Source organism: Rhyacophila brunnea, unplaced genomic scaffold, assembly GCF_057557595.1.
Source record: "Rhyacophila brunnea isolate RB1 unplaced genomic scaffold, BYU_Rbru_1.0 scaffold_17, whole genome shotgun sequence".
NCBI lineage: Eukaryota > Metazoa > Arthropoda > Insecta > Trichoptera > Rhyacophilidae > Rhyacophila > Rhyacophila brunnea.
This window is the reverse complement of record NW_028232827.1, coordinates 12,731,479-12,745,023: the sequence shown is the minus strand read 5'-3', so window position 1 is coordinate 12,745,023 and position 13,545 is coordinate 12,731,479. Positions and strand designations below refer to the sequence as shown.

The 13,545-nt window shown below is 31.9% G+C and overlaps 1 protein-coding gene across 3 annotated transcripts in view; it reads right to left on the bottom strand.

Moving 5' to 3' along the window:
- mol (dual oxidase maturation factor 1 mol) overlaps positions 1 to 13,545 on the bottom strand; it is a 242,918-nt gene that overhangs the window by 34,598 nt on the left and 194,775 nt on the right. For all 3 annotated transcript variants that reach the window (XM_085944265.1, XM_085944262.1, XM_085944263.1), the window contains one exon: positions 3,457 to 3,591. In XM_085944265.1, coding sequence (XP_085800391.1) covers positions 3,457 to 3,591 — 135 coding nt within the window. The remainder of the gene's footprint in view (positions 1 to 3,456; positions 3,592 to 13,545) is intronic.

Sequence of the window (13,545 nt, the reverse complement as noted above, 5' to 3'; positions counted from 1 at the left end):
TTTTTGTGTTAGAAATTAAAATCTAAGAAGATTTTCTAAAAAGGGTGCTGGAGAATTACAAATCATGTTTTTGCCGTGTTTTTATTTGTCTAAGCCCAAAGGTATAGTTTATTGGCTTTCAGTTTCAATGTTCAAATCAAAAAGTTCGAAATCATTCTGATAATTTTCATGTTTGGGGGGTGCCAGGGCCCCTTGCCCCCCCTGGGTGCGCCACTGCTGTTGGGTATAACGCAAAAAATCACACAATAAACCAATATAAAAGAAGGCAGAGAAAAGTACATACGCAATGTGATATAAAATTGGCTGGACCGGATAAATACGTTACGTCATCTTCATCCATCAATGGACCGATCCCAACTGGTGATGGTGATCTGTTTTATATTTAAAACCATATTTATGTAGCGACATATTATATCAGATAATATGTACAAAATGTGTACACCTACTGATTAAAACGAATGTCTTGAAATGAAAAAATCTGTCAAGATAATTAAATTTATTCGTTTGTCCTGTGTAATAAATTATTTCAGTTGCTTTATTCTGATAGCATCTTTCACGAATAATTTTGTCATTTGTTCTCAATTAAACAAAAGGCTAGCTTGAAAAGCAAATTTGCAAATGTTTATAGAGATGCAGTTCGCCTGATAAATCAACAACTGTTCGCTATATAAATGCAGTAGTATTAAACTGAACGAGTGAATGAAACTTAATGTTCTAAATATCTAGTAAACTAATTTCGTTATTTATGAAAGTTATCTATTTGGATTTATAAAAGTTTTTTACGGTACCCATTCACATATAAGTAACTTGATGTAAGATGTAATTTATAAGTTTTGAGTTAGACGCGATTCAAAATTGATTCAAAATGATATTATGTTGATTTATGGGAACTGTACAAAAATATGGAATAAACTAAAACAAGTGTTAAAGAATAAGTATGTTATTTTCAATAGTTACGTCTGTATCACCATGACATTCATTAAAGTTTGACACGTAAATGAAATACACTCAATAATTGGGGACAGTCGGCGCACTTTTCTACTTAGATTTTATGGCCTGATTGTCATAAATCACTCTGCTTCAATACCTTGCTTTATGGCGATCACTTTTACATATTATATATTATGTATCTGTTCTGTGATTGGTTTAATATACATGTACTTGGATACCGCGTAGCAAGGACTTCAGTGAAACGGCAAATGATTTTCAACTATAGGTGCGACGAAATTTTGGACTCGCTGGCAATCGGAGAGTGAACGCGAGTTGTGAACACGTTAATTTGTTTCGTGATGGCGACGGGGGTAATAATTCTTAAATCGTGTTAAGATGACTAAAAAACGTTACCTATTAACTTGAAAAATAAAACATGTCAATGAATATATTATTATTGTAACTAATTGAACTATAAACAGAACATTAAATGGACGCATGTTGGATTTATATGACGAATTATATTTCATTCGGCACGCGTCATTTGCACAATCCGCGCATCGCCTAGCCATGATATTTTTAGACCATGCCTCAACTGAGGTATAATAGCCTTAAGCAAATGGAATAAAATAAAGAAATGCCATTGAAGAGAAACCAAAACCACAGCCATTTGTAATATCTAAAGATATTTAAAAACAAAGTTTTAAAATTTATCTATATCCAATATTTGTATTATTTTTGACTTCAGAATTGATGGTATTTGATAGGTATCTATAGGTAAATATAATATAGATCTACCACCAACAGTACATGTATAACTATTATAGACGAAAGCATTTTCAAGTTGATTCAGTACTCTTCGTCATTTATATCGATTCAGTGATGTTTAAGGCCTACATCTTGAATATAATATATAATACACATAATATATTGTACTATATGACATTAATAAACCATTTAAACACTGACTAATTTACCAGCCAGTTTTTAAGTCGATCGAGATGGTAAAACCCCGTTGATTCAATAATTTTATTAAAGATACCAGGTTAGCTGAGACCCATGATGACTGGTGATAGATAAAATATATTTGAGGATATTTTACGAACCCTTACACTCACATTAGTTTCAATCCAATGATATTTGATATATATGGGTAATTCCCATAGTTTGGAGATGTATTTTTCCTTATATATTTTATACTACATAGCTAAAAATAAATAATAATGCATTTGTATAAAACGTAAATTAACAAAAAAATAACAATAGGAGAAAAACAGAACGAAAATTCCAACCAAGTGATTTCGTTTTATTTTTTTATGGATCCATAAATAAGGAAAATATTTTTAATAAATAGAGCCTCAAAACCAGTTTTTACTTATGGTATTAATTTGTAGCTGTGAGAACTAGACAAATTTTACAGAAAATAACTGTTAACAGTGACTGTTCACTAAGGCTATCATATTCTAATGAAATATAAAATAAGAAAAGTCAGTAAGCAATTATTATTTTGCGCCCGAGGTGGAAGAGTGGAATAGTGTCCGCTTATGGTGTGGTGGTCTAGTTAGAAATAGGCCCTTGGAAAATTCACAATACTTATATTGTTTTCAATGTATAGTTGGATCATAAGTAATTAATTAATATAAGTATATACTTTGGAAAACCCCAGAAACATACCTTTATTAGAAAAACAATTTAAATTATCTTTAAAATGTCTTAAATTGCAAGCTTCATGTTTTTATGATAGGTGCCTCTGTTAGACTGAGTATTATTAGAAAACTATTTCGAGAGACAACCAAAATTCACATAACATTGTAAATAAAATAAAACAAAAAAATACCTACATATTTCTGAGTTTTTTTTTAAAATTTTCAATTATTTAGAATAGGTATACCAGTAGTCACAGATTAATTCAATTAATCTCAATTCAATGAATTCAAAGAAAGGTTGGCAGGAACTTAAAATAAGATGCAAATCTGTTAAATGCTAAACAGCAATACGCAATGCCAAGAGATCAGAATCAAGTAGGTAGGTATAAAAATCTTTTGTCCGTAACGGGGAACTGTTAACAAATAATTAACTTCAGCACAATCATTTGATTTCATTATTCGTTAAAACCTGTTAAAAGTACCTAGAGGGTCCAGGAAATGAACATATAAATAGGTGACTCTAAATTTGTTTTCAACAGTACGAAATAAAGCGGTAATGTCTAACCATTTTGTCACCAAGGCCTTGTCCAGATAGCGCGTGTCTCACCGCGCTTTACGTCCGAGTATCAAATATATACTGCGACTATATAACGCGTTTCATTTCACAGTATGTTACGTAATACATTTAAAGTAAAAAAAAAAAAAAAACAAACGTGAATAGTCTAAAAAAAATTCAATCGTTATACAGTTTCATTGATATTTATTATCTTGCGATATAATACGCCGGAACCAGGTACAATCACCTTAAAAAAAGCCTTAGTCTGGTAATGGATTAATCTAGGATACTAATGTTGATAGATAACAAAAAAAAATAGTTTACCTTGAAGCGTAATATTGACGTGGTCCAGCCCTATGTGAGCTCCTACTCTGGCGACCACCTTTTCAGTTGAAAAGGCTCTATATGAAGACTCTATCGTTGTTGTAGCAACGTGCCACCCAGATCCATGCCGAGCCACTAGAAAAAAATATAAATATTAGTATCTTGAATACAGGTTACAATTTAGTTATCACATGGTGGCTGTGGAGATTCAACATAAATAGTGCACACTTAACTTTTTCAGTAATACTTACATATTTGTTTTCATTGAACTAATAATATAAACTGCAGATTGTATTGTTTAGTTTTAAAAATTCAATTAAACTCTACATAGACCAAACTATAATATTAGAGTAGGCTGTGGAAATCCGAAAAATTAAAGCACATATTGTATAATATATATATAATAATATCATACTTATGTTTTCATTGAACTAAGAATACAACATTTTTTTTAAATTTGATTAAGCGCTGTCGAAAACAAACTTTAAAAAAAATATATTCTTCTAAAATATATAAAATATTTAAAATTATGTATGATTTGATGCCATTATTGCCAGTAGGCCAGGCGTATTCTAACATAGCACTTAACATCCAAAAAGAGCTAATTGTGATAAATAATAAATATCAAATTTATTACTGTACGTATTTTGGCGGTTAATTATGTAAAAAAGTTAACCGTCTGAACTGTCAAAAGGTGATATTTTTTAACAGCCCCTCTTTTGGCCGTGATAACTTTGTGAACGAGACAGGGTACCTACGTTAATTTTAGATATTGAGAGTCCCGACTGTTTTACTGCGATCGCAATGACATGATTAATAAAATTGTAGGTTATGTTGATATGTCTGACGTATCAATTTACAAAATTCTTGTGTTCGGCTCATTACCGACTAGATGGCGCTAGTTCGACTTTATCCGCTTGGTTTCGGCACCACGAACATATCCAAATTTGACCAACATGTCTACCAATCTAAATTTTTGCCGTATTATGATTTAGAGAAAACCGCCGATAGCTGTTTTGTTTAAGAATATATTCCGTGTTAATTTGGACCAATGAAAATAACGGAAGCGTGCTAAGGTGATATCCGTTAAGAATAGACCTGCAGAGTCCCATACCGCGTGTTTTAACAAAATGAAAGGCATCGCGATTTATTTGCGGTAGAGTTATTTCGCTACCTGATCAAAAATAGGCTTCGTTATCGATAAAATCAATCGTTCACCCGAAGGTCAGCTGTTTAACAAAATAGTTATTAACGCAATTGCAATATTATTATTCACAATTATATTGCGCCATTTCAGAGCCTGTCTTTTTGATATTGCAAGAATTGAAAATGATTCGAAATTCAAAGACGTTAAATAAAACATTCTTTTTAATATATCATACGAAACCGAAATATATTAAAACAAATAAAATAAGTGACCGACTAATTATTTAATTGAATTTGCTACATCGAAAGAAACGATCAATCAGGAAGTTCATAGATGTATAATCGCACACACAATGATGGGGGGAGGGTGGTTTGGGATCCGGACCGCCCCAGAAAAGATTTTTTTTAAGTAAATAGAATATTACTTCTTTTTATTTTCATAAGAATCTCATAACTGAGGATCGTTATACGGATGATTTGCCTGTCGAACAGACTATGAAAGGATTGGCCACAATCCTCTCGGAATTTTATGATATATGGCTACTGGAAGACCCGTGGCACTCATAAATTGGTACAACTGTCTGGGGAATCTATTTTTTTTTTTTAATAATAACCATACCCTTGCTTTTTCGTACAAGGTGGTTGGGTGGGTTAGTTGCATTGATGTGGGGCTAATTAGGTGCCTCCATTTATATCTTTAATTTTCTTTATGGCCAGGATTAAATATTTTGTGTAGTGTTCTTGTGTTGTTCTATTGCTTAGTGCTTCGTGAGGCTTTTGGAGGTCAATTTCGTGATTATGTTGTCTACATCGAGTCCTGAGAGTCCATCGCTCCCTTTCTAGTATAGAGCAGTCGTTGATGACATGCCACACAGTTTGAGATGTGTTGCCGTCACATGGACAACAGTCGTCATCCCTCAATTTAAATCTTTTTAGATAAGCTCGCACCGATCCGTGGCCTGTTAGTATCTGTGTGAGTTCGTGTGATATTTTTTTTTTAAGTTCCTATTGGGAATCTATTGTTTACTTTAATATTCTGATGCGGCATGTCTAAAAGACAAACTAGCGCGGACGACATAACTAATACTCTATAAACGTTAAGCGACACGAATTTGATAGTCATTTGTAGCTGCGATAGCCCGTAATAACACATATGTGTTTATACCTATGGTAATGTACCTGAAAAATTGGGGTATTCCGCGGTTAAAATACACATAAGCTATATTTTAGTAGTAGGCAGCGTAAAATGTGGAAGTTATTGGCACATACTGGATCTCCTCCCAACGCCTTAAAAATCAATAAAAATATTATGGATATTTTTTTTCAAAACGGGTCCCCTAAACCAGTTTACCGTGATATGGCGCGGCTGGAGAAGCAGCATGTCATATTGTGGATGATGTCTAGCAGTTTATGTAGGTGAAACAAGCAGAAGCTAAATCAACGGATATAAACTAAGGATACATAGATTCTAGCAGAAACCAGGTACGATCGATTTACCCGTTAGATTATAGAGAAGATAGTTCGACCAAATAGGATTCTAATTCACACCCTTTACCATCCGGGCTAGAGTTTTTATCGATTCCATATAGGAGTCATACAAATTAATCCTAACATCTGTTACCTGGGGTCTTTAAAATTTCACCAATGGAAAGGCAACCCACTCTGTAATTAGTCAAGATTATAAAAATTAGCGTGCTGCGTGAGTCCTCACACGAGGACTTTTTAAATGCTCATATTAGAAGAAATTGTGCATACATAAAACTAAATTAAATATATATCGTCACCTCAATACTACAACTGAATAACTCTGATTTGGTCATTGTTGGGAAAATGAAATTTAAACTTTACTTGATTAACTTAAATCTAGACTATAATTATTATTTAAAATAAAAATGGAAAATCGAGCTTTGTCTAATTGGTAACAATTAAATAATTTCCAATTAAACGAAATAATATTGTATTTATTTAATGTATTTATGGTTTTAAAGTTAACTAATATTTTCAAACACAAAATTAATACAGTTCCCAGTAACTTCTAACTTACCTAGTTGTATCATTTTGTAGAAAAGGAAATGTAGAATCATATTCAATAGCTATCTCAAAAACAGTGAAAATCAAGTTATCTAGTTGTAGTATTAATTGAGGTGACGATATTCATCTATTACGTTTTATAACTTTTCACTTTTTTTGCACTTTTACTACACTAATATGCCTCTTTGCCTGATTATCTCACACATAATTAGATTAAATGATGTTCACTTGTATTACTATAATATATAGTAATAAATAAATACATAGATAATATTTATGTAAAAAAAATAGAATATAATATTATGTGATGTATTATAATATATTATGTCATCCTAGAGCCGAAGTGCAAAGTTATGAAGTGGTAACTAGACAAGATATTACCAAAAATGTTATAATACTATTTTATATAAATTAATTACTAATATTGTTATAATATAGCATTTATTATGATCATACAAATTAATCCTAACATCTGTTACCTGGGGTCTTTAAAATTTCACCAATGGAAAGGCAACCCACTTTGTAATTAGTCAAGATTATAAATATTAGCTTGAGGTTCAACAGTTTACGCAGAAAATAAGACATAGCCGGAAGGACAAGGCAAGAGACAAAAAAGCGGTACAATATTACTGATGATAATCGACGATAGGAACCATAACAATCGCATCCAAATTCCTGTGCACTAAAAAAGGTTAAATTGTTGACACTGAACTTTATTATGTATCTAAAATCTGTCTACACAGTCTTTCTGAATTTTTCGCAGACAAAATCGTGGGCAATCACTATTTAACACGTTGGATACAGTCGGCGCAAATTTGACGCCGCTGCAGCCCTATGTTCTAACTAGTGATATCAAGTCACCCGACGACATGACGTAATTGTGACGTCAGCCAATACACGCTCAAGGCAAACCATCCAACGCACACGGCTCACCATAGATATTATTATGATGAAGCACCTATTTGTGTATGGGGACAATGGATAACGCCACTATTTTAGTAGCGTTATTTTCTCGAATGCTATTATCACTCCGGTAGTACGTCACAATGATGTCATATGACGTCATGTCGACCGGGCGACTACAACTCGCAAGTTCTAACATAAGGCCCCGGTTGACTAATTGATTCTGGGCAATCGATGTCAATTTGACGCCGCTTGTCCTTGGTAATAATGCTTTATTTTTATCGGGGGTGTTCGACGATGTTGGAATCTCGATATCGGAATCGATAATAATATTATCGTAATATAATAATAATATTGTTCAGATGATTGCGCTGTATGCGAGATGTGATTATTGGAAGGGTCTCATTTACGGAAATATATGTTGGCGTTTATATTGGTTTATAATTAGTATAAAACACAATTACATATTACACGGCAAGATAAACTGATATTACCTGTAATAAACTATGTTGTACGTGTGAAGGTTTATAATTGTACTTTTGAATTTAGATAATTTAATGGAACGGACGAGGTGCTCTGGAAATTCAAATTGGAAACTGTGTACGTTTACGTTGCGTCATTGTCTATGCTCTATAAATGAGCTTAGACAATATTATGTCAGATGTAGAGTTGTAGTGTTGTATAAAACATTTTTTACTTATTTATATTTCTTAAAAACGTACAAATTTACCTACATACTAAGGGGGGACATGCTCGGCGTAGGTCAAAATGGAGCTTTTATTGCATTTTCAAACCATGATACTGGACATTCCTTAAACGTTGTAGATAATCTATTTATATAATTTTGAAGCCTTATTATCCTTTATATTTATTTTAAACATTTGATGACAGCATAAAGTATTTTTATTACATAAAATAGAATTCTTTTAAACCTCTTGCTCTAATGTTTTAGAATATAGTCATATTTCGGTACATGAATGTACAGTGGTGTTAAGATTTTTTACATTTATTAATTTTTAAACGCATTTATTAATTTTTACTCTCTTCTTCAATTATAGTTTGTCAATTTATGGCTACGGCCGTATGTTGTAGCTTAACCACTGGGGAATGACAAAAGAAATGGCGTATTTCAAAAAAACACTACCTTATTCTTAGGTCAATAATTATTATAAAGCAATCATTATTCGTAAGATGTTTATCACACTTGAATGGTCAAAAACATAGTTTATAATAAAAATCTTTAGAATCATCTTCAACTGTGTTAATATTGCCGATTTTTTGAATAATAAAATTCCTAATTCTTGTCAAATTTGGGATCACAGAGATTATCAATATAATATTTTATCGTGAATATTTTACTAAAATTATCTTGTCATAAATTATACTAATGGTTTTATATATGCGTTTAAAAATTAATAAATGTAAAAAATCTTAACACCACTGCACATTCATGTACCGAAATATGACTATATTCTAAAACATTAGAGCGAGAGGTTTAAAAGAATACTATTTTATGTAATAAAAATACTTTATGCAGTCATTAAATGTTTAAAATAAATATAAAGGATAATAAGGCTTCAAAATTATATAAATATATTATCTACAACGTTTAAGGAATGTCCAGGATCATGGTTTGAAAATACAATAAAAACTCAATTTTGACCTACGCTGAGCATGTGGGCCGTTAAAAAAGATGAGTTTAAATTGGAGTGTTTTAATACCTACACAAGGTTTGAAAAAAATATGGTATTTAATCATACCTATTATATAAAAGTTGTAGCAGTTTTAGTAAACTCTTGTTGAATTTATTACAAAATTTAATCTAGTTGTTGATCCACTTTTTTCTCCTTTTCTGTCTGTCTCCAATGAGTTAATAACAATAAATAGTATACACCAATTTAAATAAAATACAAATAAGATAATACTAAAGACAAATACATAAAATGATGCGTTGTCTATCTCGTGATGAAGATTTGCGTCTTCCTTAATCATAATAAAATTGTACAATCTTTAGAATGATCCGTGACCTGAATATGATATTAGCTTTTCGTGATCCATTACCGATTGATTGTGACAATAAATTGCGATGATTCTACTCTGATGACTACAATAGAAGCGATTGTATCCAATTTGACTTTCGACCTTGTATGTTTATTTATATTCCAGATACCAAACATACGCGCTTGATTTATGTATCGATAAAAAAAGCTTTTAGATTCTAAAGAATAGATATGTTTTGAATTGAATTGCAGAGGTGAGAAAGCGAAATCACATTCTTAAATTGGATGTACTATAATAGTTTTTTTCCTGAAAGCTTGACCGATGATTTTACCGTGAGGGTTCTGTTTCTTTAAGGCAGGGAATCCCGACCCTATGCCCAGTATGCTTTTGTGTATTATTTTATCATTACTTTCAATAATGAGTAAAATAACATTGAAATACAGATCGCGACACGTTTAAAAATAGGAATATTCAATACACACAATGTCATACATTTCTACATATGTTTTGCTTACTACGTTCATATAATATATATTAATTGGTTCTATAATCTTATGTGGACGCTTCAAGGGGACAGATTTATGTTTTACAAGAAATGGATTTTAGTCACTTGCTCAACCTATTAGGTTCATACTCTGGGGCCAAACACACATTGAAAAATCCGGAACCTACGACATTATAAGCCTGGCGGTATTAATGAAAAAAATAAGGTGAATACTTCGCCTACCGTATGGACCCAGCGGAAAAATATGAAGCTTGCAATTATTTGAGACATTTTCTTGATAATATACATTTTAAACCATTTTAATTTATATGTACTTACAAAAATAAATATACAATTGAAAACCATCTTAGGTACTTACCTATTACATATTATTTTATGGTAATGTTTTTTCAAAAATTTATTTCACTAAATTTTCTCTAATGCATTGAAAAGATTTTTGATCAATTCATGGTTTTAATCTTTAACATATTTAATTTAAAAATTCGATTTTTATAAAAAAATTACTTCTAATCCTTATTATTTATATCAAATATAATTTTGGTGTCGTCTCAATATTGAAGCTAATACTGATAGTTTGAATCAGCTAAAATACATAAGATGAATGTGTCTGTCTGGGTATTATCTGCACATTTGATCACATAATATAGAATTTACTGGTTAAGTAGTGAATTAATATTCTAGTGAAATTTTTGAGGTTTTGAAAAATGATGGTATAACAGTGTAACGTTTTTGATAATAAGTGCCTTTCTGTTATTTTGTTAATTATAATAAAATCTTTTGAGGTTTAGTTTTTAAATTATTAGGCTCTGTTTTCTAAATTAGATTTTTTGTAATGTGTTTGAGCAAACGCATTATTGATAGTTCTTGATTATTGTACGTCCAAATTTTATTTAAGCTAGTAAAAATATTAACAATTATGCTTTATTTACTTATCACAACTCTCACACCTACGATGGCCGAGCAGTTACGCGTCAAGATTATAATGTCGAGGGTCTCGGATCTTGCAAATTCACATGTGTGTGTGGACCTAAGTATGGACGTAATAGAGAGAGCAAGTGACTTACATCCATTTCTCTTTTCAAAAATCTGGTAGTTTAAGTTTCAATTTGTGGAGGTCTAAACTGTGATCAACTTGGGATCAAACATGGGTACTTAACACAGAAAATGTGACTTTTGAAAATGAGCTTTTTGACGTATATATTAGTGAAGATAGACTTATAGAATCGTTTCTAAATATATTATTTAAGTAAAATTGGTATATAATATAATATGTAGATATAACACCCGCGATGACCGAGCGGTAAATTTTTGGCTTTTTAAGTCTTGGGTCTTTGGTTTGAATCCTGGGTCTGGCTATCTGGGTCAAATGTTGTTTTTTTCAATATACCTTTGGATAGTAGTGGCTAACATCAATTTCACGTAATACATATGTTACGAAACCTCTCCGTGAGGTGGGCAACTCCACATCGGATTATAGAGAAAATGAAGAAATATATGTAAAAATAGGTACAATATTAAAAGTTATATGTAGCTATACTCCAAGCCTACCATCGCGTTGTGGTGGGATGATTACTTTTGTCAGTGCTCAATGTAAATAAATGCCAGTGATACTGAGTTAATTTGTTTTGACAATTTTATAACAATAACGTATTTTGAAATTGGGATATCCACACTTACAATAAGTGTTATATCTCATTAATATACTCCTTATGATTATAATGCACGTTATTGGTACGGAAAAGTGATATCAGTGGATAACTATCAAATTCTAAAATCGACGCGTTTTTGTCGATGTCGACGCCGCAGTGCGACGCCTATCGACCCACGCCGGATCTCGGACGCCGATTACGGCAGTGGCCTTGCGGCGTGAGGCCGGTCATGAGAAAAATGATGATCATGAGGACGATAAGGCTGAGTCTTGATTGGTGGCTTGTTAATTTTGTTAAATGTTTTCGTCGATTCATAATTTTATCACGAACTCGTGCACGTTTGCATTATTAGTTTGTGGGAATTGTTGTATTTAATGAATGGAAAATTTATGCAAAGTATGGATTAGTATTTTCGAAGTAATAGCATAATCGCGAGAAAATTTGTAATTTAAACGATAATTATAATAATGAAAAAAAATTACAATTATGTTCTATACCTTTAGCACGTTTAATGTTAGTACGATTCAAACATTTTACTAATACAATTATGTTAACTGTGTTGTTTGGGTAATCTACCTAAAAACATAATAATAACCTCAAAGGAGAACTTTTTAATAATTGGAACCTTTTAAATGCTCCTATTAGATGCAGTTGTTGTCCATACCTAAAACTAAATTAAATGTCTACATATACTATTATATTATTTGGCGGTGCTTTTTATAGTGGACTGTAATTTTTATAAACTTGTGATGGTGAATGTGGATGCTGGGGAAGGGGTTACACGGGAGTTAGCCCAGGCATTAACCTTATTGATGTTCAGCTGTCTGACTGAAGCTGGTCCCCGGTGCATGCCCTTACGTCCTAGTAGGCACTCGCACGGTACACTTGGGTTTATATGATAAATGAGGAGACACCATGTGCTGATAACACCGCTTGACAGGTTGTTTGATTTACTGAGTTTTGAACGGAGACTCGAATAGAATTATTTTTTCTACAACGGTTACACTGTATATGCATGTGGTCTGCACTTAACTGTTTATATCTTTCTGTATGCGCTTTAAATTAGTCGTTAACGACAGTCAAGCTGTCACAAACCTAGATACGCTAGTTGTCTTAAAGTAACCAACTTTGTTTCTCAATCGCGGTCGACTGATGACCCGTAACTGAGTTGCATCTGGACTTGCGACAATAATGAGGATTGGAGGTAGGAGGAAAATATAGGGTTGAGATTGACCATAATTGGCCCAACCATTTTTTTTTTATAAATTACTTACTAATAGTGATATAGTAAAGCATATTATGATCATAATATTCCACTTTTATGTCATATAAAAACTAAAATTAAAAATAGACACTAACTATAATACCAATTTTATTTTTCACTACAAATTACCAAATCTCGTACCACACCACATTTGGTCCCGTAGAGAGTAGTTCCGGGCAGCTAGTATATGATAATATATAAGATTTGTAATCAATTTCATCTATTCCTTAATAATGAATGTGAAACCACATAGACTTACGTGTAATATTGGTAAACATCGGATTTCTATAAATAGCTTTAGCCGCATCACCTTCTATTTAGAGTAAACACGCTAAGTCAATTAGAATATGGCCTAGATATTACTTATTCCACTTGTCTTTAACTTAGATTATCTGTTTGTTTCATACATTTTTCTGTAAATATGACGTAATTCAAGTAATATGACTTTGGATCAAATATCGGCATTGCTAAATGCTTTATCGCTAATATAGCTACCAATAAGTAGTTTTACTATATATTATATTCTCTAAACTGCTACATAAACAAACAACAGATGACATTACGATAATTGCTGCTAATGAAAGAGAACT